Genomic DNA, 24,702 nt, shown 5'->3' with positions numbered 1-24,702 from the left:
AGTCCAACGGTTCATAGAACAAATGTCACGTGATCCCGATTGTACAAAGTACAAACCCAGTTCTGGTAGCGGTTGATGCCGGAACGGATTAGGTGTATCGAGCTGGCTACGTAAATCCAAGAATATAAAAACACGTATACACTCCAAGGTGTATTCAGTATTCTGATTCTGTCGCCTGTGGCTGTCGGTCGCCTATCGAATCGATAGAACATATCTCTTTTTGTTTCGAGTTTTCAGAAAACGCGTTTTATCGGGATGGATCATGGATCATGGATGGTACCCGACACAATACGTATCCGTATGAGTATTGGGCCCTTCTGTTCCATATCCCATTCAATTGATGTGAATGTGATGAAGCTATTTTTGGAATCCAAACAGCGTTTTCCATTTCCATCTTGTGGTGGTGGATTCTACATCCTAGAGGATCTCTAAATACAAACAATTTGTTGCTCCGTCTTGATACTTGATACTTGAGATTCTTTCGCCTTTTTAAGAAAAAACCTTGCACAGGAAAAGGAAACACACGATTAATTTCATTCTCAAATGTGAATTCGTCTCGTCTCTTACTGTTGAAGGAATAGGATAGAAAACGTTTATAACGTTTCTGATTTCTTTCTCGTCTCGGGGTGATGGTATTCTTTCTACTATTCTCCTATTGAAAATTGAAATAAAAAATATTTTTCAGACACACACGAAAAAATAAAAAAAAAAGCAATTGGGTTGGAATCTTTGAATCTCAACGCCTCGGGAGGTATGGCCCATTGGCCCTGGCCCACATCTATAGTAAACAGCGAGTTAATTTATTTCGTATGCAACTCTTGGAAATTTATTTTGTCCTTATAATAAGGTGGGATCCCATGACTGATGACTCTCAATTTCCACACCTTGTCTGTAACTGCAATTGGAAGAAATCAAATTAAAGAGTTGCATGAACTACTCTTCGTTGTTTTCTAAGCAGATCCAGAGGAGAGGTGAGGAGAAGAGAGGAGAGGAGAGATCCTACATTCCTCCTACTCCATCAGTAGTTGATCCTGTCCTACTTCTTAAACATGACTAATTGACCACGTGCACATTTTAACTTTCCTGGTGCTTGAGTCTTGACGATCGATGATCAGTGCCTTGTGAGAAACGTCACTAACGGCCTTGGAGAAGAGAGTCTATTGACAATTAATGGGGAGTAATGTACAAGATATTGAAGTGGTCAACAATCGTCTGATCCGGGTAGTGGTCAACGATCTGACGAACGCCAAGCCCACATATTGAGATTGGGCGATACGGGTGAATGAGACGCAAGTCCTGACGCACGCTCTAGCATTGCAAATCCGGGATCGGGGACCATTTTACGCTCGACGGCGTATCGGGCCGTTGGTGTCGGCCGACAATTTATTTTCTTTTCTGTATTTAGCACAAAATTCCTTTCAAACAAGTCTTAAATTATTGAAGCCAAGCTAACAACTCACTCTCGCTAATAAACTCTACTTTACATTTGATGGAGAGAGAGCGAGCTGTTCTTCTCCATTATGATTGTTTTCATTTTCTTTTTTTATTTTTTTTTTTCTAGAGATAGAGATATCTTAAAATCCAATTCATTTCTTATGCAAAGCATCACCAGACTTGCGTAAAACCCACTTGATTGCTTCACCTTCCTGGGTTCTTCTCTCTCTCTCTCTCTCTCTCTCTCTCTCTCTCTCTCTCTCTCTAATAACTTGAAACCAAAGCATGATTTTTCTCCCCCTCTTTTAAATCATGGACAAACATTCTTAACTTTTCCACGCAAAATCAATAAAGAGGTGTTCCTTCCATCTTCTCTTTCTCTCACTTCATCATGTATAAACCCTTGAGCCTTCCCAGCAAGTGGCTACTTTGAATTCCCAGAAGAGACATCGATATCCTCATCATCGGCGTCATCTCAAAAATGGGGCGCCATTCTTGTTGTTTTAAACAAAAGCTAAAGAAAGGTTTATGGTCTCCTGAGGAGGACGAGAAGTTGTTCAACCACATCACTAGGTATGGTATTGGCTGTTGGAGTTCAGTTCCCAAACAAGCAGGTAATAATCAATCATCTGGCTGTCTCCTCCTTAATTAGTTTCCATGGAAATCCATGGTGTAGTGTAGTGTAGTAAAATGGTAATTCACTAATTCTAAGCTTCTCTTCTTGCAGGTCTTCAAAGGTGCGGAAAGAGTTGCAGGCTCAGATGGATAAACTACTTGAGACCAGATCTTAAGAGAGGAATGTTCTCACAGGAAGAGGAGGATGCGATAATCAGTCTCCATGAAGCCCTCGGCAACAGGTATCCAGACACTCGAGAATGTGATTCTGGAAAATATATATACTTCTCGATTCAGAACAAAACTTAAATGAATTTTGAACTTTTTTTTTTCTTTTAATTTTAATTCTTTCTTACTGGAATTACAGGTGGGCTCAAATTGCAGCACAATTACCTGGAAGAACAGATAATGAGATAAAGAACTTCTGGAATTCTTGCCTGAAGAAGAAACTGAAGCAACAAGGAATTGACCCAAACACCCACAAGCCGCTGTGTGAAGCTGAATTACGGGATGACGAGAAAAGTAGGGAAGAAGATTCCTTGCAACCGTCTCAGCCTAAAAGGCCTCGACGCACACAGAGCTCAGAGGAATTTGAGCAGGCATTTTCCGTTAACAGTTCGGGCTACCATGTTGCCGGACTCGATGGAACTTCAGAAGAAAATTTTCTGACAAAACAAATCTTTGATCCCTTTCCTTTGTTTGAATTCCAAACGGGTATCAATCCTGTTGGAACAAATTCCAACCTCGTGTCTCAACATCACCAAAATTTCAGACCTTTCAACCAGGCCCATTTGGCGACCACCTTTGATTTTGGGTTTACTTCGATGCCCCAATTAACTAGTGTGACTGAGACAGATACTTCCGAAAACAATTCAACTTCGAGGGTGAGCAGCTTATTCTACAACGAAACAAAGGAAAGTTCTAGTAACAGCTGCAACATGAGCAGTCAGGCAGAATTTCAGATGAACAACATGGTCAGCAATGCGAGCTTCTGTTGGGACTCTTCTGACACCAGGTTGGAACCTGTTTTCCAGTTTCAGTTCAACGGGATCAAATCCGAAGAATTGGAGCTACGTTCATGGCAAGATGAGCAAAAACAAACACAGAGTTCAGATGATTTCAGTAGCTTTCCATTGACGTCACTATCCGAGGACCTAACTGGAGCGGGTTTTGATATGTTCCAGCATATGTAGACTGTAAATTCGTCACCTAGTTCCACCAATTTTTTCTTCTTCTTCTTCTTTTCTTTTTGGATTTTAAACCCCCTCCCTCTTCGCTTGAACACACATATAGATGTTGACAGTACATGGAGAGATCCTACAGAGAAAGGTTTGAGTTGGTGATCCTTTGGGCTTTCCTTTTCTGTTTTTTTTTTTTTTTTTTCTAATCCTTCTTGTCAACAGAAGTCGTGAAATAATGTTGTTAGAATTGTGTGAACTAAAATGAATTCTTATTCTGTAAATGGATTTTGCAGAAAGAGTGGTGACTGTTGAGTGTGTTTGTTTGAGCCCCATTAGGAAGTTGATTCTAGCTTCTAATGAGTAATCTCATGATAGAATATGATACTGATTTTGGCCAGAAAATTTTAATATTAATCAACTACTACTATTACTATTGTTATTGGTTTCTTGTCTGGGTTAACACTAATTACAGAACAGAAAAATGCGGCCTTGACTTTCTCTCTGTTTCTTGTGTATCATCATTATTATGGTTTTCTCCTTCCAATCATTTTCTATGCTTCTACTATACCCAGTAGTTTGAGTTCATATGGTGTTGCGTGGAGGGTGGACAAGAATTTCTTCAGCACTTTGTCTGTCACCACGTCAATAGAAAAAGAAACAAGTCTGAGCAAAAATTGAAAAGAAAAAGAAGAGAGGGACCAGGCCCATCCATGTTCGACGAACTGAACTTGCATCATGTATGTGTTGGCTCATATATATCTCATGGTGGAAATGACCGACTGTGGGATTAATTGGGACGATGGCCACCATTTTGTCTGGGCGAGAAAGAAGCAAGCTTGGCCAGTCGCTTGTTTCTCTGAGCAGTGAGCCCCTCCGCCATGGGTCGGTTGGGTTGGGAAGTGATTTAACTCTCTAGCCCCTCCCGTGCGCGTAGATTGTCCCTTTCTGGAACAGGGGGGCCAGGTCTGGTATAGTAGTAATGGGAATTCGATTCGGGTTGGGTTGAGAAATGTCCAAACTCCAACTCCAGTCCACCCTCAACCATATAGGAGCCTGATTCCAGAACTGAATTGGGTTTGGATTAGGTAACTAGCTATTTAGACTTTAGTGAATTGGATCAAGTGTTGTCAGCATCGTCCATCACAGACAACCAACCACCAGTTGGAGATGTCACGAGGCAAAAATCATCCAAGTCAAGTTATTAAAACTAATTAGGTGGTTTAGATTCATGGCTCATTAATTAATGAGTTTGATTTTAGTCCAGAGACTGATAAGAAACACCCATTCTTGTAAGCAAAGAACCTGAACGGGGGAAGAGACACGGTTGATTTTTCTTCTTCTTCTTCTTCTTCTTCTTCTTCTTCTTCTGTTTTTTAACCGCGACTGGAGAAGAGAATTATGGAATTTTTGCTACATCCATTGCACACAATGATGTCACCTACATATTAATTGTGAATAGTTTCAAATAAATGCAGATTGCTAGTACGTACTAGGTACTATATTATATATGGTTCTCAAATAGCGTTTGGGATCAAGAGTAATACTACTTCTTTGAAGATTTTCGGATCAAAACAGATTTTTTTTTTTCCTTTGCTTTCTAACAAGGAACCCGGTACTCCAGTAGAATTCTATCTGAAGGTCTGGGTTCTGGAGTAGCCAGCAGGACATCCATCTACGCTGGGCAGCCTGGGCTAAAGAAAAGGGATTTTGCCTGAACGGGCTTCTCTATTCAGCCAGCCCTCAGTGGTCAGTCCTACTGCTTTTGATCGACTCCAGACTCCAGAGTCCAGGCCTTCTCCAATCCAAATTTCCGCCTACATACCTTGAAGATCGAGGGTTTTTGAACTTTCCCATTTCAATTCAACAACCCAAACTCAGAGCAACAATTTTGCCTCTGAAACCAAAGGAAATAGTTGAATTTCCGGCGCTCCGTCCAAGCTCCGCCTCCGGTAATCATTAATCAATGATCTCTTACAGTATCTGGGTACATAAACAGAGAAATTGCTGTAGTCGTCCGTGGCACTGCAATTACCGGTAACAGACACTTGACAGTGGCTCTAAACACTAAACTTGATTGTTTTATTAGTTTTCTTTATTGAAATTCAAAAATGCTGTGAGTTTGAACGTACGGAGAACAGATCAGAAATGATGGTTATGGAATCTCTCTCTTTATATATATAAATATATATTATACTCGTACGTTCAGCGGTTCAAGGAGGGAGGGGGGGTCACATCGCTGTCAATTTTGAGAAGAGCAGATGTGGAGAGATTGATGGAATGGGCGGATAAATGGGTTTAATTTGGAAGAGTTTGGAGATTGGCGTACGCGTTGCATCAAACGCTTCCACATAGGTTTATGCTCTGAGCAGCTCCAATTCAACAGCTGGAGCTGGGTAATGTTATATCCACTTAAAAAAAAAAGTTGATTGAAATTGCAAACAGACAATTTCTTGAGAGGCGAGGCCGGCCGGACTAGCTGTTCCATCTCTCTCTCTCTCTCTCTCTCTCTCTCTCTCTCTCTCTCTCTCTCTCTCGCTCGCTCGCTTTTCCCCGCTAGCTGCTGGTGAATACGTACGAAGAAGTCGTGTGGACCATGATCGGGTCCGGATGACCCTCATCAACTTTGGAGGCTTCGTTACGTTCAAATTCGAAAGCTTTTTGCAAGTACCGAGCTGGGACCTTTCCTGGTTTCTTTAACAATGTACAGGAAAATCGCGTGGACCATTCATTTCATTGTCCTCGCCTCTGCTACTCCAGAGTATGTGAATATGTGATCGAGTATGTCTAAATCCACTGGGTTTTGGCATTTCTGGGAGTACTCAGTACTGCACAGCGCCACTGGCCTACTCCTTCAATAATGCTAACTGGGTTATGCTATTGCTATTACCGTTGTACTGCAACTCGAATCTTTTGCTTAATCTGAAATGCCAATAGACCATAAGATTCCATTAAACAAATAGCTGCCTCTATATCTGCATGACTATGATGAGGTTAATTGTCCCTTCATTTGCCACGTATCTAATGTATTGATGAGTTGGGTCCACTTCACCTAAAACACCCTCCCTTCATAGATTGGAAAAAGATTAGGTAATTGCTTTACTATCCGATTGATGAATAATATACATATATATTGGCAGTTGTAACAATTAATAAATTGGCATCATTGCTTTATGCTGATTCTTAGTGTTACTATTAACTACCGTTTAATTAATGTGGAACCCATCTTAATGGTGATCCCAAATTTTCTTTTCTTTTTTTTTTTACTTAGACACGTGGCAACTTTATGTGAAATATATATATATATATATATATGATTTAGTAGACTTCCAATTATCTATCAATGAACAATGATGTATACAGGTGGCGACTTTTCAAACCTATTTCCATCAAACAATTATGGCTCTAGTCTCTAGTGAGTAGTCATCACTCATTGCCAGATTAAACGACAAAGGATGTTGTCAAATGAATTTATGATGATACAGCCGATTTATCGCTTATACTAGACTAGATCACTGAGAAGCATCATTGATTCAATTAATCAAAAGGGTGTCAAAATAATTTTGCTCAGCTTTGTGACCTTTCAATTGGGTTTGGACTCCGGTTAGATCTCAGGCTTGCAATCAATCTAAGGAGCTCATACGTCAGGCTCGCCCACTTTAAGAATCCATCGAGGTTGGGCTTACTCACTTACAAGTTACACCCGTGTTCTATATTAGATATTGGGATTTTAAGTCCAACCTTTGGATCTCTGCTAAGCCCATGGGCCCAAAGTTAGTAGTACCCATTGAGAGGGCTTTCATGCAGTGGATTCGGACGTTGCAAGATATGCTCCATATGAAAAGCCTTCAAGTTCTTTTAGTGAAGGAGAAAGTCCAGCAACACTCACCATTGAACGCAGAAATCGATTTTTCAGTGAAATTAATTTTGGTAGTTTCTTTGAAGGGCCCAAGGTTCAACCCATCTGGCCTACAAATTCAAAATAACCCACATGCAATGCCAATCTTGGCCCAAGAGCCCATCAAGCCTACACAACTCTAAGCGGTGCTACTTTTATTAACGGTCCGGATCTGTTTACAACAAAAAAAAATTCCTATGATCTGTGTTGAGTAGCATTATGGGTCCCAATCTCATGATGAAATATCTTAAATTAAAATTGTATTGAGACAATTTTTATTGTAAAGTGTAAACAGATTCCACCTCTTTTTCAAAAGGGAGGAGGCAGATAGCAGGGGAGTTTGGATGGGCTCCCCACAGCACATCCCCATGAGGCGCTCTGTGGACTGTGGGGAGCCCATCCGATTTCGCCTTCGGGATGGGGTGGTCGTTGAGCCTGGTTCCTTTTATCAAGGTTTGGACAAAATTGTGATTCACAGTTTCACACCTTTGGATTATGTGTTCCTGAACTTTTCAATATATGTCTACGGTTCCGATTCTTGAGATCAACTTAGATCAAATAGCACAGGTTATTTTGAATGATAAGATAGATAGATTATTTAACAGCAATTGAAGAGAATGCATAGCTTTATTTTTCTACTGCACTTCAGTAACTCCTATATATCAAAATTATCTTCAACTGTGTGGAGTATAAAAAAGGTATTCTGGAAAAGCCTACCAATCTTGGTGAATATAGAGCTGTTGTATTAGGTTTCTCTCAGGTTAAGAATGAGAATCTTGCACATGGGGTGGAGTCCGGAGAGAATGATGTTTCAAGGGTCCCACCAGAGGTACCTTTCAAATGAAAGGGATCCACGGCAAATGAGACATATCCTTAAATCCCGTGCGTCCAACATCTTATCAGAGAACATATAACTTTTTAACTGATTAATTTTTACGGTCTTTCTTCTTACCCGCTTCATTTTAATTAATCAAATTGGAAGCACGAGAAAAGAAAAATTATCAGTGGGTTCTCTTCTTCTTGTTCTCACCCCAAATGAATTTGGACATATCACATGTGGGCAATTTAGGGCACACCAGTGATTGATTTAATTTGCTGTGAATACACACCATGTGGCTGATTTAGTTTTGATATAGGCATACCATCACTGATCACTGATTTATACTATGACTGTTCTAATTTGATCTAATTTGACATGGCTACATTTCTTAAAATACGTTAAGGGCCTATCTGAGAGGGTTTAGCCGAAGATTCAGCTGCTTTGAAGATACCTGAATACCTGACCAATGGCTGATTTGGGTTTTTCATCAAATATAGCATATAGGCTGTCCATGTGGGACTCACCTTAGAAAATGAAACCATTGCTGCATTTCAGTTCTGTTTTAGAGAATTGGCGATGGAACAGGTTTGGCGAGGGTTTTGTAAATCCTACATTCTACCCGCCTTCTTAAAACCTCCCAACAACTGTACACTCTAATACTCATATCACCTTAGATTTTGAGAATCTAAACCCTATACATGAAAATGCAAAACCCTCTTCCTATCTTTCTCATGTTTAAGGGTAGATAAGAATGAGTTTAGAACTCACATAAGATTTCTTATTATTTCTTGTTATATATGAACAATAAACAAGTAAAATAACATAAACAAACAACAAAAATTTTCAATTATTTGATTGAGACAGGTAAAAAACACATAAACTATTAATTATCCTTTATATAAAGTTAAAATATTATTAAATTCAACACCTAATACACGAGTTCCATATGATTTTCAACAATATGTGAGTCAGGAACGATTTGGTTTAGCCTAATAACATACCTTATACTCATATGAGTTGTAGAATATCAAAATCCATCCCCACCTACCCTGTTAGGAAGGGATACCCACCGGTAAGGGTGTCGATGGACTAGTTTTGGGTAGAGGTGTAAATCGGGTCGTGTCGCCCACAGCCCGCATGCTAGCATGGCCTATATATAATATATAATATATAATTTTATATAATAATATATAGTATATAGTATATTAATAAAATAAACAATTATTTTCAATTTTATTATACTAATTTATTTAATTATTGTGTGTATATATATAAGCAATTGTATACATTAAAATTCATATAAAATTAAAATTTTAAGTTTTTTTTTCAATTTTATTAAATAAATAGGCAAAATAGCTTTGGTCTGGTCCATGGCCCGACTTGGGCCAACCCGGCCCACGGCACAACACGACACTAGCCCACACAAGCTTGGGCCATGGGCCATGTCAGGCCGACCCCCAAACTTTTCAATGAGGAGGGGCGGCACAGCCTGCACTTTGTGCGGGCCGCTCGTGGGCCATGCCGTGCCAATCCGACATGGCCCACTTTACACCTCTAGTTTTTGGTTGGAACCCATCCAGTCCAAAACCAATTTGGACGGATTGGACGGACCAACAAGACAAATTGGATTGGACCAATCCGGTCCAAAATATTTATTAAATTGGACTACACCTGGTCTATCCTTAATAAATTTATATTGGATTAGGTTGGATTAAGACAATATCTAATCCATTGATATAAGATAAAGAATATAGGTGTTAATATATTAGGTTTGGGTTGAAACCAATCTAAACCAAAACGAATTTGAACAAATTGGACGATCCAATCATTGAATTGGACTGGTCCAAAATATTCATTAGATTGGATTGGACTTTGTCCATTTACAATGGACTCACATTGGACTAGACGGGATTGGACCAAATCTAATCTAATTGACACCCCTACCCACCATCGACCTAAGGCACCTTACCAGCCCATGTCCATTTGCATAATGGGGGATAGATATCCTCAATCCTTTTCCACCTGCGACTAGGCAAAAGAGGTTCTTGGTCGTCACAGTTGATTACTTTACGATGTGGGTGGAAGCCGAGCCATTGGTATCCATCACATCTTGAAACGTGCAAAACTTTTTCTAGAAGAGCATCACCTGCAAATTCGAACTCCCCAAGATACTGATTTCGGACAATGGGAAGCAATTCGAAGACATCAAGTTCCAAAACTGGTGTGCAGAGATGGGAATCCAGTAGAACTTCACTTCGTTGGCCCATCCCCAAGCAAATGGTCAGACCGAAGTGACGAATAGGGCGATACTCCACGGACTCAAAGCTCGGCTCTCTCGAGCCAAGGGTTTGTGGGTGGATGAGCTGCCCAGTGTCCTTTGCTCTTATCAAACTATTATCGATATGGCAACTGGGTATACTCCTTTCAACCTAACATACGGGACATAGGTTGTCATACCAATCGTGATCGAGGTACCGACCTTGCGGTCTGAGACGTACAATGAGGAGGCTAACAAGGACGAGCTACAGACTAACCTTAACCTAGTGGAAGAAGTCTATGACTTTGCCAATACTCGGATGTTGGCATACAAGCAATGAGTATCTCGGAATTATAACGCCCGAGTTAAGAGACGTCAATTTCAAGTTAGCAACCTAGTACTCAGGAAGGTTATGGTACATGAGCCCAGCATGGGAAAGCAAGGTCCAAACTGGGAAGCCTCCTACAAAGTTCTCAAGGTGATCGAGGAGGGTACGTACGAGCTAAAAATGTTCGAAGGGAGGCAAGTACCCCGTGCATGGAATGTCAACAACGCAAGGAGATATTGTCTATGAAGAGTTCCGAAGTTTCAAACTACGTCCACAAAGATTGCAAATTGTACTAGGTGTGAAAACTAAGACTGCCTACCCTAGTGGCCTGGTCTAGCCAATCTACGCTATGAGCACTTTAGCTCTAAGGCCCCCTGCACTGATCTCGGAATATCTCAGTAGTTCGACAACTTGGCATTTTTTTGACTTAGCTGAAATTATGAGTCTAATCGCTTTGGCACTTAGGCAACTCGTGCGCATCATTATTTCAGCACCCCCGATTGCGTTTCTAAAACAACCTATTTTCTAGTAACTGAAAGTACAAGGCAAGAAAGAGGGGCACAGTGTATATAAAATTTCTATTCCATTAAACGGAAGAAATAAAGAGTACATTGCTACTCAATAGGAAATATAAAGGAAGTCGAACTTGGAGGCTTGACATACAACTTATATATATGGGGGTCCAAGAACAAAGGCAAAAAGTCTGATATTCTAGGGCTCATATGCTCCCACACCTTCACACTAGCATCAGATTCACAGTCTGCGCCGCCGCTGATCACATCAACCTCATCCTCCTCCTCCTCCTCGGAGTTAGGCTTTTGATCAACCCGACCCATCATCTTGTTGGTGAACGCCAATGACTTTATTTTGCTGAGGTCAAATTCTAGGCACACCGAAGCCACTAGCATCCGACATAGTTTAAATTCCTAACAAAAGGCGCTAGACCTGAACTCCTTCCTTTCATTTACGAAGTCGGGCGAGGTTTTAAACTCTTCAACTGCATGGACCTCAACAACATGGACGTCGTCGAGAAACTTTGACTGTTGCTCAGTGTGGCTTCTTTCTCCTGGAATTGTTGGTCCTTGAGCCCAATCTCCTTGGTTAGCTTCTCGACCTCCCCCGTCAGGTCCGTAGTGCGAACCCGCTCTACCATGAGCTCATCCTTCAGGTCGCCAATGAGATAGACAACCCATTAAATTCAGGACCTGTACTCCACCGCTTCCTTCTCAGCATCCTAGGCCCTCACCAAACCTCCCTCAGCCAGCCCCAACAAGGTATGCACAAAAGTTTTCACCTATAAAAGAGAAAAAGGAAAATAAGTCTAGAATGAAGATCATAATGAATACAACAAGAAGGTCGAGGACATACCACCATGAGGCAATGCATAAGCTTTCCACCAAGCTCACTGGGACATGATTTGTGAAGCCTTGCGACCTCTTCAAGAAAGGCAATCTCCTTGCTCTTCACCAGGGCAGTCCTGAAGTCCATGATTGTATGCCTCTCCTCAGGATCGGTCTCAACATTCAAACCATCGGTCACCTCAGTCTTGGGTGGTGGAAGGGGCTCCTCGGATGTACGGGAGGCCTCGGTCTCTAGCGAGATCCTTTCTGGCTGATCTCCCTCAACTAGGTCAATTATCGGCACAGTCGCAACAACACTTCACACGGTGATCTCTGGAGAAACAATCTAAGGTCCTCTTGGTGAGCCACCTTCCTCTTCTTCCTCTTCACGACTTGGAACAATCCGAAAGTTGGCATGCCTGACATGATGAGAAATTTAAGGGTGAGACGGAGTGTAAAAAGAAAAGAAAGTAAGAAAATGCTCAATCTTGAGATGACGACATGCCTAGAGGACTCAGCTCGACCTGGATCAACTTCTCCTCGGACAAGTACTCACTCAGCATAGACTTCCGGTCCGCTAGGACCTGCATTCTTACCTGCGTTCGAACACTTAGAGTTTCCTCCCCGGTGTCCCTCACTCCCTCTCTCTAGGTTGTCAAGAACAACCATATGCTACTTTGGAGGGAAAGCCATTCATCAGCTTACACCTAAGGCGGTAGGACAAGTAACAATTGTACATCTCAGGAGTACTGGAGGGTTTTTTTTATGTGGAATTTGCTGCAATGGTCTTAACATCTAGGGGAAGGCCGATGTGGTGACAAAAGGAGATGGTGCCGACGAGGGTCCTAATGGAGTTGGGATGAAGCTGACCTAAGCTAATGTTATAATAGTTCAACACCTCGGGGATAAGTGGATGAAGGGGGAACTGAATACCCGCTTTCAAGGCCTCCTCGAAGACAATGACCTCATCTTCCTTGTGCTCTTGCAAGTATTTCCCATAGGGAAGAGAATATCCGAACTGATTCAGAATCTGATATTGAGCTGCAAGCTCAAAGATGATCTCGGCAAAGAGCTCGGTGGGATTAAACTGGTATAGTGCTTTAGCCCTACAAGAAGATGAGGCCCTCTTGTGAAAACCCCATCAGTCTTAAGTCGAGGTCCCTTCCTCGGCCTGGAAGGGCGGATCCCTCTCTTCCCCGGACTCACTATCAAACATTATGAGCAAAAACAGAAGTAGGGGAGATGATTCACTTAGGATGAATAAACCGACATCACCGACAACACTGATCATTGCGATAACGTCGAGCTTTGTGGTCTCACCAGAATTCCAAAGATAGGGACGAGAGGAATGGGCCCCTGAGGGTCCTATTTATAGACGATGAACCAAACTATGGACGGTTGAGATCAATTGCATCTAACATTTCACATAGGTGCAATGGTTCGTATTCCGAGGCAAAATTAGTTTAGTACATTTTTTACGTCCATGCAACATAATGGTTGTGTGGCATCCACGCATCCCTGGTATGCTACCTTGTGCCTAGGCCAGACCAACCGAACGAACTTGATCTCGAGCCTATGGCTATTCATAAGAAGGCCCAACCCAACCAAACTGATCAACCCGGACCGATCGAACCCGAGTCGCCTAGGTTTTCATCAGCACCAGCCGGTTTCGGGTTGTACAAATTCATAAACCGATGGTTTGGGTCAGTTTCGGTTTTCTTGTGTGAAAACCGAAACCGACCCATCCCGAACCGAATTAGTTCCTACTTAACTAAAAACAGAAATATCTGAAAATATATATTCCAATATCTATATAAAAAAAATATATATATATTATGAAATATGTCAGATATATATTTCCAAAAAACTAGGTGGCCATGGGGGGCATGGATGAACTTAGAGCCGAAATCGACCCAACCCGACTCAAACGGTCTAGGTCGGTTTTGCTTAACATTGGGTCAGTTCCGGTTTCCATCTCAGGTAACCCGACAAGGTTAGGTCAGTTGGAAAAACCTCAGTAAACTGACCCAACCTGATCCGTGAACAGCCCTACTCGAGCCATTGATCGGACCATAAATGAGGATGGAAGTTGGATCAAATCACCTCGGGTTAAAACTACTCCCTTGTCGTACTGACCACGATGGACTTGGAAGTAGGGGGCAATTGATGAGGTGTAATTCGGTCCTCCAATGATATCACAACACATGGCATTGAAGAACAGTAGAGTGACACCTCGACACAACGTAAGCAGCCCACTTCGGACACTTCAGCAACCTCGGTACTACCTCGGTAGGCCGAGCTGCAAACACCTTGGTAGGACCTCAAGTCAGCGTAAGAGGTGACCTACTTCCACCAATCTGACCTCACTCCGATTAGCGACTTCCCTGATGTGCTGAGCAACCTCCCACTTATGCAAACTATCGCCTTCGAATTCCCCAATATCAAAATGCCACGTTGGAAAAGCTGGTTATCACCCCACCCGCTCTGGGCGGGATTGAATAAACATTACCTACTTGCACAAAGTCCATCTCTAAGCCTGAAACCACTTCCGAATCAGACGGATCAGAGATCCTAGACGCGTTTCGTGAGGCTCACGGCAGCCCACCTATATAAGGGCCTCACCTCCAACCTCATAAGGTATGCACGATTTAACACTCAAGCTCTCTAGCTCTCTCTTGTTTCCTAGCTCTCAGAAAAAACTCCAGTTCACTGATTTAAGCATCGAAGTGCCCATACTGGATAAAGTAGCCCGAGTACTCCGATCTTCTCTTTTTCTTTATAGCTCGACCAAATAACCTATCTAGTCCAACGTCCAAAGTATCATCCAACAGGGAGCTATCGGAACGCACACCATCAATCTTTATCATTCATTCTAACTTCAATAAGGATGCAAATTAAGTAGGTTGCACTTGTGCTAAATTCGGGTTAAGGGCTAGGCCCGAGTCTAATAAAAAAAAAACTAAAAAGCCCAAACTTTAGCCCCAAACTCAACCCGACTATAAAAATTCAAGCTCAGCCCATATAAAATTGTCGGACTGAATCGGTCCACCAATATGTCCCACGTCTCTAATGGGTATCAATATCATCACTTCATCAGCCATCATTCTTAGTTTTCTAATCCATTTTCTGGTTAATGGTGTGTGAACCCAATCTGGAGGTCAAGCCCAGTTTTACCAACTCGAGCCCAGCCCATCTTGTAATTTGATGCATTCGAGTTGGGCTTAGGCCCGGGCCTAGTTCAGGTTGGTCAATAAATCTACTCTAAAATTATATATAAATATATTTATGCAAATATATATACATATATAATATATTTATGTATATATGTAAATATGTATGCATATATATATATATATGTATATATATGTAATTGTGACGGGCTCAGGCCACCTAAGGGCTAGGCCCGAGCTTGGATCAAAAAATAAAAAACCCAACTTCTTAGTCCCGAGAACCAAAAATCCAACTACAGCCCATCTAAAATTCTGGGTTGGGCCGGTTTGGGCTCGGGCTGGGCCCGCCCAACTTGCACCCCTATAATCATTTGTTGTCGCACTGTTTCCTATCCACTAAGGGTGTTAATGGACCAGTTTTGGGTTGGACTCAGTCCAAAACAAAATCCATTTGGATAGATTGGACGGACCAATAAAACGTATTGAATTTGGACGGATTGAACATACCAATATGACATATTGGATTGGACCTGGTCCGTCCATAATGAATTTATATTGGATTGAGCCAATATCTGGTCCATTAATAGAAGATAAGAACATAGGTGTCAATGGACCAGGTTTGAGTTGAAACCTGTCTCAATTAACAGAAATTTGAACAGATTGGACAATCTCTCACCGGTCCAAAATAATCATTGGACTGGATTGGACCAGGTCCATTTGTAATGGACTTAAATTGGACTGGACTGGATTGGACCAAATCCAGTCCAATTGACACCCCTACTATCCACCGTCTGAAAACGGGGCAAGTACGATTCAAAGAAACCCAACTCAATTCTTTTGTGGACGTAGTTAACACTTCCCCCTTCCGTTTTCCGCGACCTACTCAACCACCGCCCTCTCGCTCGGTTGCTCCCTTTTTTTCTCTAGTCTCACCTCACTGCAAGAAAGCAGAGAGAGAGAGAGAGAAGAAAATGAAACAGAGAGCATGGGCATTCCTCGCAGACGGTGAACAGATCACAGCTCTTTCGTTGGGAAACAACAACAACAACGACAGAAAGAGCAGGAGAAGCAACGAAAAATACAAGCCACAAGAACGACGACATCTAGAGGTTTGTGGAAGCAGATGCAACTTTACCGTCACTTCCGCACCTAGAAGAACCGAGTCGACCCGTCGCAGCCGCTTCGGTACCAACGCATCGTCCTCGCAGATTGCCCACCATGATTTCTCTTTACTACCATTTGATGTATTGGCTAAGGTTGCTTCTTCCTTCACCCTCCCAAATCTCCAATCGGCTTCCTTGGTTTGCCGCTCGTGGCGGGACGCCCTTCGACCTCTCAGGGAGGCTATGTTGTTCCTCCGCTGGGGAAAGCGGTTCAAGCACGGCCACGGTGGGGTCCGCCCCAACCTCGACAAGGCTCTTGATTCCTTCTTGAAGGGTGCCGCCCGTGGCTCTACGCTTGCCATGGTCGATGCCGGTCTAATTTACTGGGAGATAGGCAAGAAGGGGGAGGGTATTGCCTTGTACAAGAAGGCTGCTGAACTCGGTGATCCTGCTGGGCAGTGTAATTTGGGGATTTCTTACTTGCAAGGTTTGCTTCTACAGATCTTTCTATCGTGTTTTCTTTTAGTTTTGTGTGCATAGTTTTTCTCATACTCTACCTCCCTCCCACCCCACAATCCAAAAAGAAAAGGACTTTCTTTATATTGATATTCTGATATCTACTGCAGTTTTACTAGGTTGCCGTGCATATGAGAATTGTCGAGAAACAAGTTAGATTGGTCTCTGTTAATGAAGTGTTTTAATTGAAAGATAATGATTGTGCTTCTTTGGCAATCAGAGAAGTGACCTTCAAATTTGATGTGATAGAATTCATTGGATATCTTCCTATCCTCTGCTCCACACTCTCATTTCTGCCGGTCGTAGGCGTGAATTGTGGAATTCTTCAAATTCATTCTTCACCCGATGCTGAGTCCATTTCTTTTCTTTGGTTAGTTTTGTCAGAGTTATTGGATTCATGGCTACTTCTTTCTTGGCTTCTAGCGCGAATATGGTGTTGGCCTTATGAGCTCAGCTATCATCACCCTATGGACTCTGCTGTCATGTATGGGCGAGTAGAGGTGACATTAAGAATAAAGAACCAGCTTGTGGATAGAATGGCAATCCCCCCACCTCCATCATGGCAGTTGAGGTGATTTTGTTGACTGTTAGCTTGTGGCATTAAGAATAAAGAATCAGGTCATTTGGTGTAGAATGCAAGAACATAGCCAGGAATCCCATACCGTGGTGATGACAATAAATATTTACTTGGCTCAATTCAAAACTGCTTGAGGTTGGCTAATTGAATTATGTTTTTTCTATTGTACTCTATCAAGGTTCACTGTTAAGCTATAGGCCTCTGAGTTATCAGATCTCATCTAACTGCTTAAACAGTTGTCCTTATTGAACTCTCCTTAGCGCTCCTTCTAGCTTCCAACACGGGGGAATTGAATCAACTGATAAATCAAAATACTTCATCATATTGCCTATGTGAGAACTGAGAGATCTTTTCCTTCATCCTCAATATAGTGTAAAGATCTCAAAATTGATGAGTAAAACATGAGGCAGTGTGGTCTCTGCTAGCATTTATAGGACCATATCATGGATGTAACGTAGAAAAGGGGAGGAGATACATGGGAACAAAAATATCCCTATCCACCCCCAGCTTTGGCCCATCCATCAGCAACACTATAGAAATCTCTAGGGATCCATCTAAAAGAGCAGATTAAATTGGCAGATATATCCCCAATCCCATTGAGATAGAAGTCAAATCTCTATGGGCCATACTGCAGACTATTGGCCCAACTTATTACATTTTTAGAGTCACCTTCCACCATATGAGCTGTGCTGCGCTCTCTGTACAGTGAAAAAAATTTTTCCCACCTGCTTAGGGAGATGATGTAAGATTGACTATTTTCATACCAAATTGATGTAGGGTAAGCTTGCTCTAGATGGGTTTATAGGATTAGGAGTTAGCCTAAGTAGGTCCGGGGATGAAAATAGGGTAAATAGGTAGGATAGATTGGAATTGGAATAGGTTCAAATTCTGTCATACTGGGGGAGAGTAGCAATGGCTAGCTCTTATTTTATACTCCTTGAGGGCTTTTGCCCCTCATTTTTCTTTCTATCTTTGTGCACCATTTATTATCATTTCAATCAAATTACCTGATCAGTTTACAATTCTGCTTAGGGAGATTATGTAAGATTGACTATTTTCATACCAAATTGATGTAGGGTAAGCTTGCTCTAGACGGGTTTATAGGATTAGGAGTTAGCCTAAGTAGGTCCGGGGATGAAAATAGGGTAAATAGGTAGGATAGATTGGAATTGGAATAGGTTCAAATTCTGTCATACTGGGGGAGAGAAGCAATGGCTAGCTCTTATTTTATACTCCTTTCGTGGGCTTTTTCCCCTCATTTTTCTTTCTATCTTTGTGCACCATTTATTATCATTTCAATCAAATTACCTGATCAGTTTACAATTAAAAAAATTGAGATCAGTTTGTGAATAGCCTCTGAGGTATGCACCTCCAACTTCCTTTTGTTTTCTTGTTACTCTATTCTCCCCTTTCTGGGCCCTGTGTTGCTTCACTATAAAACTTGTTCTTTCTCTCCTAATCTTGCTTGTTCTTATTTTATTTGCTTGAACTTTAGTTCTATGCACAAACTTATTCAAGCTTATTCCTTGGTGTTATTCTTGTATTCACCATACTTCACCACAAATCTAAATTCAGCAGATGCCATACCCATATCTGTGTCTAGAGGCATCAGTTATATGCCAAAAAATGCAGAGGCAACTTCAATAAAGTGCTCCAACCTCCCCCTTCCCCAATAATACACGTGTGGAAAGGAGTAGCAAAGCCATAAAAAAATAAAGCCGTTATTTTGAAAGGAAAAGAAAATGGTGTGTGTTTGTATGGGAGAGGGGGACCTAATCGTGAGACCAAGTAAGACTTTTTCTATCCTTACCATGTTTTCTTCTGCCCAATCCAAATATGGCATTAAACTGCTTTTCTTTTCCTGCTCAGTGAACTGTTAATAAATTGAATGTGATATGAACATTCTTAATCATACTGCAGTCAATCTAATGATATTGGAGTTGTTTGTCATGAGATGCACAATAGCACATAGGGAGTTGTTTGTAATTTTCTATAAATTCATAGGCTTCATTCAACATTCTCACTTCATGTGTTCATAACCTTTGTCATGTTTGCAGCTGAACCTTCTAACCCAAAGGAAGCTATGAAATGGTTATACCGAGCTTCCGTTGCTGGCCATGTCCGTGCTCAATACCAGCTTGCACTCTGTTTGCATCAAGGTCGTGGAGTGGAGTCTAATCTAGCTGAAGCTGTATGCACTTTTGCCCCTCTCAGTTCATCTATTGTTTTCTGAATCAATAGAATATCCATGAAAGCTGTTGAATTCTTTAGCCCAGTAGTCCCCTAAAACATTGATAAATTATTTGTATATGCAATTTTAGTGATTTTACTTCCTACATTTTCTGAAAGAGATCCCTTTCTCAATGCTTCTGGTTTCAATTGTTGGTACTTCAAATTCCAAGATATAATTTAAAGATACAATTTAATCATACTTGTTTCTTTACCACTATGCATCCCGACCAAGAATGTTTTTACTGATAGAAGTTTCTTATTTGTTCAGGCTAAATGGTATCTTAGAGCTGCTGCAGGTGGGTATGTGCGTGCTATGTACAACACTTCATTGTGCTACTCATTTGGTGAAGGTTTGGTGCACAATCATCAACAAGCAAGGAAATGGATGAAGCGGGCTGCTGATCGTGGCCATAGTAAAGCTCAGTTCGAGCATGGCCTTAGTCTCTTCTCTGTATGTAATGCAAATACCACCTTTCCTTTTCTTGAGAGGAATTTAACCAGATTTCATTAAAGAAATAAGGGGTACATGAGAAGATGTACAAAACAGGGGAAGAACCCCAAAAGATTACAGAGGAGGAAGTTCGTAACTATACAAATGATCCAAAATCACACCACATTTGGCTAAGCCATCTGCTATATGAAACAACTAGTTATAGACATTAAACCATTAATTTCTCTTTTCTTTCTCTGTTTATGTGCACTGATACAATCTTTTCCTAATTGGGCAGGAAGGGGAAATGATGAAAGCAGTAGTCTACCTCGAGCTTGCTACACGAGCAGGTGAAACTGCTGCAGCTCATGTTAAGAATGTAATCCTCCAACAGCTTTCTGCAATTTCACGTGACCGTGCCATGCACCTAGCTGACAATTGGCGGGCTCTTCCTTCTCGTTGAGATGTGTATTTCCACAGTTTGTATACATCACATTTACATTTTTTACCGGGCTCTTCCTTCTTGCTGATCTATGTATTTAAACAGTTTGTGTACATTATATTTTTACTTGCATTTTTTTGTTCCCATGCATAACTTAACTTCCCTTCTGATGTTACACTAATTGCCTAGCCAAGTTTGTCCTTCCCTGGCTGGTATAGAACCGTTCTAGAACTACTTCAAACCAAGCATTTCCAACAAGTGAATTTCATCCTTGCCCTGGACACCAAAGAAGAAGTTGACACAGGGGTTAAGAGTTGTCGGTGCTGAGTTATCAACTTGTCATGTTTCAGCAGATGCGCCGGTAACAAACAGTACAAGCAACCAGAACAACCCAACAAGATAAGGATATTCTGGTCAGGATAGAAGGTTGCACATGGCAGCTAGGTTTTATTCTTATACAGAATACAGATTACTTGCCTATTTTTCTGGAAGAGAATAGAGTCCATACTAATTTTATTTTTCCTATGCTCCTCTTTTTCTGGATAGATAGATAATTTCTTACTCGGTAAATCACGGCCACAGGTATTTGGCTAGTTGCTGCAGCAGCTAATAATATAATAATTTGATGAACTTGATATAGATGCCTGAGCCAGCCAGCCAGCTACCAATATAATCCAAGTTTCAATGCATTCCGCATTTTAATTTCTCAGAAAAGTTTATGATGGCTCGTAAGCCTCGTATGCTAATATTTCTCATGTCTGTTTGTGTCGGCTAGAACAGCGTCATGACCAACAGATCGGGCTCATAGACCAATTGAGCAGCTGGACAATATACTCCTTAACCAATATCATCACCCAATCAAAACCATGGGACTGGTAATTTCTTGTCATGTCTGAAGGTTGAAGCTACCTTAACATTTGTGACTTGTTCTCTACAGAAAATACAGGGAAGAGAATTCGTGTTCCATTCTTGTTATCGCCTACCAAAATCAAGTGGTCGGCATCCCTGCCCTTTCTATTCAACCTGAAAACCATAAGCCTCCGCAACTGTCACTGTTGTCAAATAAAAACCAAGATACACAACAGAGACAGGTGTAACAAAGACCTTTGTGGCTAGAAGCTTCTCCACCATGATTGTTTAAAAAAAAACAACAGGTAGGTACAGATTCTTGATCAATGATTTGAGTTCAGATCAACTCATCGAGTTCTAATACTGAGATTTTAACATCTCAATCTTCTAAAATGTTACTGTAGTTTAAATAAAAGAAAACTAGTAAAGCATATTGGGTTTTAGAATTCGGAAGAACTACAGACCAATGAATGTCCTCAAACAATATATATTTGCTCGATTACCAAAGTTTTGCCAGATGAAGCATCCATCGAATCCTTGTAAAAATAGGCCAAACGTGGCGCTGAATTTTCAGGTGTACTAAGAGTACTTGTAGTTGTTGCAGAGTTCTTTGACCAAGTGTATCCCCCCCCCCTCCCCCACACCCTTTTTTCTCTTTACTCCAGTAAGTAGAAGAAGCCAGTCTGAGACTATGATTTGAATATCACGAACATATGAAAGATTATTAACAGAGGAAGGAGAAGGAGAGCATTCCTCGCTCTATTTCACAACATCAAAGGTTAAAACAAAAGCAATTTATAATTGATATATATGTATATATACATGTACCTGTTTCATTTAAAACCTAACGTAAAATTGATTGTTGTCTTCCTTCATTGGTTCATCAATCAACCAACAAGTTCGATGAATTTCTGGGATGCCCACATCTTAGCACCACCAGATAGCTTGCTTTCTTCAACCTCAAGCCGCCTCAATCTTGGGTGGTTGAGAACAAAGAACTCAACTTCCTTGGCCCCAATCCAACAACAGTGTAAAATGTCCAGACTCTCCAAAAGCTTGCAGTTTTTGAAGATGGAAACCAGTGCAACATCCGTGAGATTCTTGCATCCTCTCAGCTTAATATCTACCAATTTTTTGCAGGAAACGAGCATGGAAACAAATTCCTTATCGAGCAACATCTCATTATGAGACAAATCCAACTTCCTGAGCACTCTTAGGCTCTGGCCCAAGGTGACTAACAATCCAGGTTCTCTTTCAACCACGTCACAGTTAATAAGCGCCAATTCCTCAAGTCCGGCGCTCATGGCCGTCCCAAGAGTCTTGAGTCCTTCACCTGTGACAAGGCAGCAACTTTGGAGCCGAAGGCTGACAAGACCACGAAAGTTCTCCGCAACAGCGGAGAGGTGGTCGTTATCGAGGTCGAGAGGCAAACGCAGGTCAAGCTTCTGCAGGGTGGAGCTGCAACGCCTTATAAACTGGCGGAGACCGTCCCTGCTACCTCCATCGTATATGAGGAGAGAATTGAGAGAGCTGCCATGTTCAGCTAATCGTAACAAGACCCCATCCGCAATCGTCCTACATGTCCTGAGTTCCAACTCTTGGAGACCTTGCAAGCACCTAACTAAGGAAGAAAAAGAGGCGCCGTCGACCGTACCTTCACAGCTCCGCAATTGCAGCCTCCGGAGCTTTGTGCATCTTCTCCATAGCCAACCCATCCGGCGATCGCCTGCACCGATTCCCGTCAAGCAGAGACTTTCCAAAGGCAATTCAGACGCTGGCAGAGAGGTATGGGTTCCATCGTCATCGTCGTCGGAATCGAATTCCAGAGTAGGAAAGTGAATGGAATTTGCGGTATGGGATTCAACGACGAAGAGCTCCTTGAGAGAAGGAAAGGAGGTGAGCCAACGGAATGAGAAAGGGCGAAAAGAGGAGATACTAAGAGAGACGAGGTGTTTACAGGAGGAAGATAGAGAAACGAGAGCAGAGGGTGAGACGGGTCCGGCGAAGAATCGAAGACGACGGAGATAAGAACAATTGGAAGCCACAGAAAGAAGGCGGTGATCCCAGAATAAGGCCGGCCCATGAACGGCTTCCGTTTCAGCACTAGAATCCGATGAAAAAAGGGGAGTACTGGAGTTATCTATGATGACGGTAAGGGAAGAGAGACGGGGGTAACGAGAGAGCAAAGAAGAGAAGGAAGAGATTGAGTAAGGATGGGTAGGCAGACGAACGGAAAGGGAAGACTTAGAGGTCCGATGGAGGAAGAGCCAGCGCTTGCAGACAAGCGGAACGGTGTAGGACATCGACGGTGGGAGGCGCTGAAATATTTCTTGAACAAGTTCATCGCATAGTAAACTATCCATCTCTCTTACTCTTCCCAATCATCTTCCTTTTCTTCTTTCTAGAAAGTAACAAAGAGGACGTCGTCCTTTAATTGAAGAATTGGTGGAGATGGATAGAGATCAAATACTAGGGAGTGGGGAATAGAGTCGAATTCGATTGTAAAGGTAGGCAGCAGAGAGAAAATCGAAGAGCTAGCTAGCTTTTGGAATTTCGATTTTAGTTGGGGAGAAGCAGGCTGAAGAAGAAGAACAACAACAATAGCAAAACGGTCGTGAGGATAAAGGAGAAGAAAGGAGGATGCGAATGCGACGTAGACTGGAGAGTTGCGTTGAGGCATAGAGAAGTTGAAGAGAAGAGTTTAAAAAGTTGAGAGTTTCGACCACGTGGCAGATGCAATTGTGATACATGTTTGTTCTTTGGAGGGAGGAGGTAGGGATAAGATATAGGAAATTGAATTAGGAATATTGGGTTAAACTCCAAATGTAAAATTTAGTAAAATAAAAAGAGGGGAGAGCATGGAAATTATGGTAATTGACAACTAAATAAAAATCAAATTAATTAGTAAATTATGCCATTTACAAATTAAAGAGTCGGAATGGATGGATGGGCCAGAAAAGAAAAGCAGTTTCCTTGATTCCTTGGTATGGTTGAATTGATCAGACTTAATAGAAGATTGAGTTGTTACTAACTTGGATGGTTTGGTAATTGGTTCCTTTCCATCGTGTATTATTTAGTTGAGCTCAGACTTTATATAGACCAGTCTTGTATATTTTGAGAATACTCACGTTGTGTTAGATTTTTTTATTGTTATTTTTTAGGTTTTTTATTTATTCATTAAATTTTCAAAAATATTTTAAATTTTAATCTTAAGGCAAACGTTATGGTCGGGCTAAAAATTAGCACTGTTACAAGGGTATGAAACCTTATGTATGCAACGCAGAGTAAGGAATTCTTTTTATGGGTGCTCAGGAATTAGGATAAACATGGACGGTATGGAGGACCAACTATCCATAAATATAAGTAGAGATTCTAAGCAGTAAGGGGGATCATGGATCTAAGCTTGTCAATGATATCTGAAAATCTGTGGTTCAATCCAATTATATTGGATTCAGTGATATGTTTATATAATCGGATTGGGTTCAGATTCTACTCTATCCAATCTGATTACAA

At 41.5% G+C, this 24,702-nt stretch overlaps 3 protein-coding genes across 3 annotated transcripts; 2 read left to right on the top strand and 1 right to left on the bottom strand.

Moving 5' to 3' along the window:
* The first annotated feature begins 1,431 nt into the window (after nt 1-1,431).
* Nucleotides 1,432-3,526, top strand: LOC148853786 (uncharacterized). Its single transcript, XM_088981986.1, has 3 exons — nt 1,432-2,048; nt 2,162-2,291; nt 2,417-3,526. The coding sequence occupies exons 1-3, from the start codon at nt 1,916-1,918 to the stop codon at nt 3,240-3,242; spliced, it is 1,089 nt and encodes a 362-aa protein (XP_088838112.1). The 5' UTR covers nt 1,432-1,915; the 3' UTR covers nt 3,243-3,526.
* A 12,341-nt stretch (nt 3,527-15,867) lies between these two features.
* Nucleotides 15,868-20,493, top strand: LOC148853785 (F-box family protein). The gene is made up of 4 exons (XM_088940923.1): nt 15,868-16,630; nt 19,294-19,427; nt 19,737-19,919; nt 20,197-20,493. Exons 1-4 carry the CDS (start codon nt 16,012-16,014, stop codon nt 20,359-20,361), a joined length of 1,101 nt encoding a protein of 366 aa, XP_088797049.1. The 5' UTR covers nt 15,868-16,011; the 3' UTR covers nt 20,362-20,493.
* A 1,475-nt stretch (nt 20,494-21,968) lies between these two features.
* On the bottom strand, nt 21,969-23,909 carry LOC148853784 (RNI-like superfamily protein). Its single transcript, XM_088940922.1, has one exon. The coding sequence runs from the start codon at nt 23,550-23,552 to the stop codon at nt 22,077-22,079; it is 1,476 nt and encodes a 491-aa protein (XP_088797048.1). The 5' UTR covers nt 23,553-23,909; the 3' UTR covers nt 21,969-22,076.
* Between the last annotated feature and the right edge of the window lie 793 nt (nt 23,910-24,702).

The sequence above is a fragment of the Nelumbo lutea genome, chromosome 4 (genome assembly GCF_056320005.1).
Source record: "Nelumbo lutea isolate HS-2025 chromosome 4, American lotus-T2T, whole genome shotgun sequence".
NCBI classification, from domain to species: domain Eukaryota; kingdom Viridiplantae; phylum Streptophyta; class Magnoliopsida; order Proteales; family Nelumbonaceae; genus Nelumbo; species Nelumbo lutea.
Note: the sequence above shows the minus strand (reverse complement) of the source record. Positions and strands in the feature narration are given on the sequence as shown.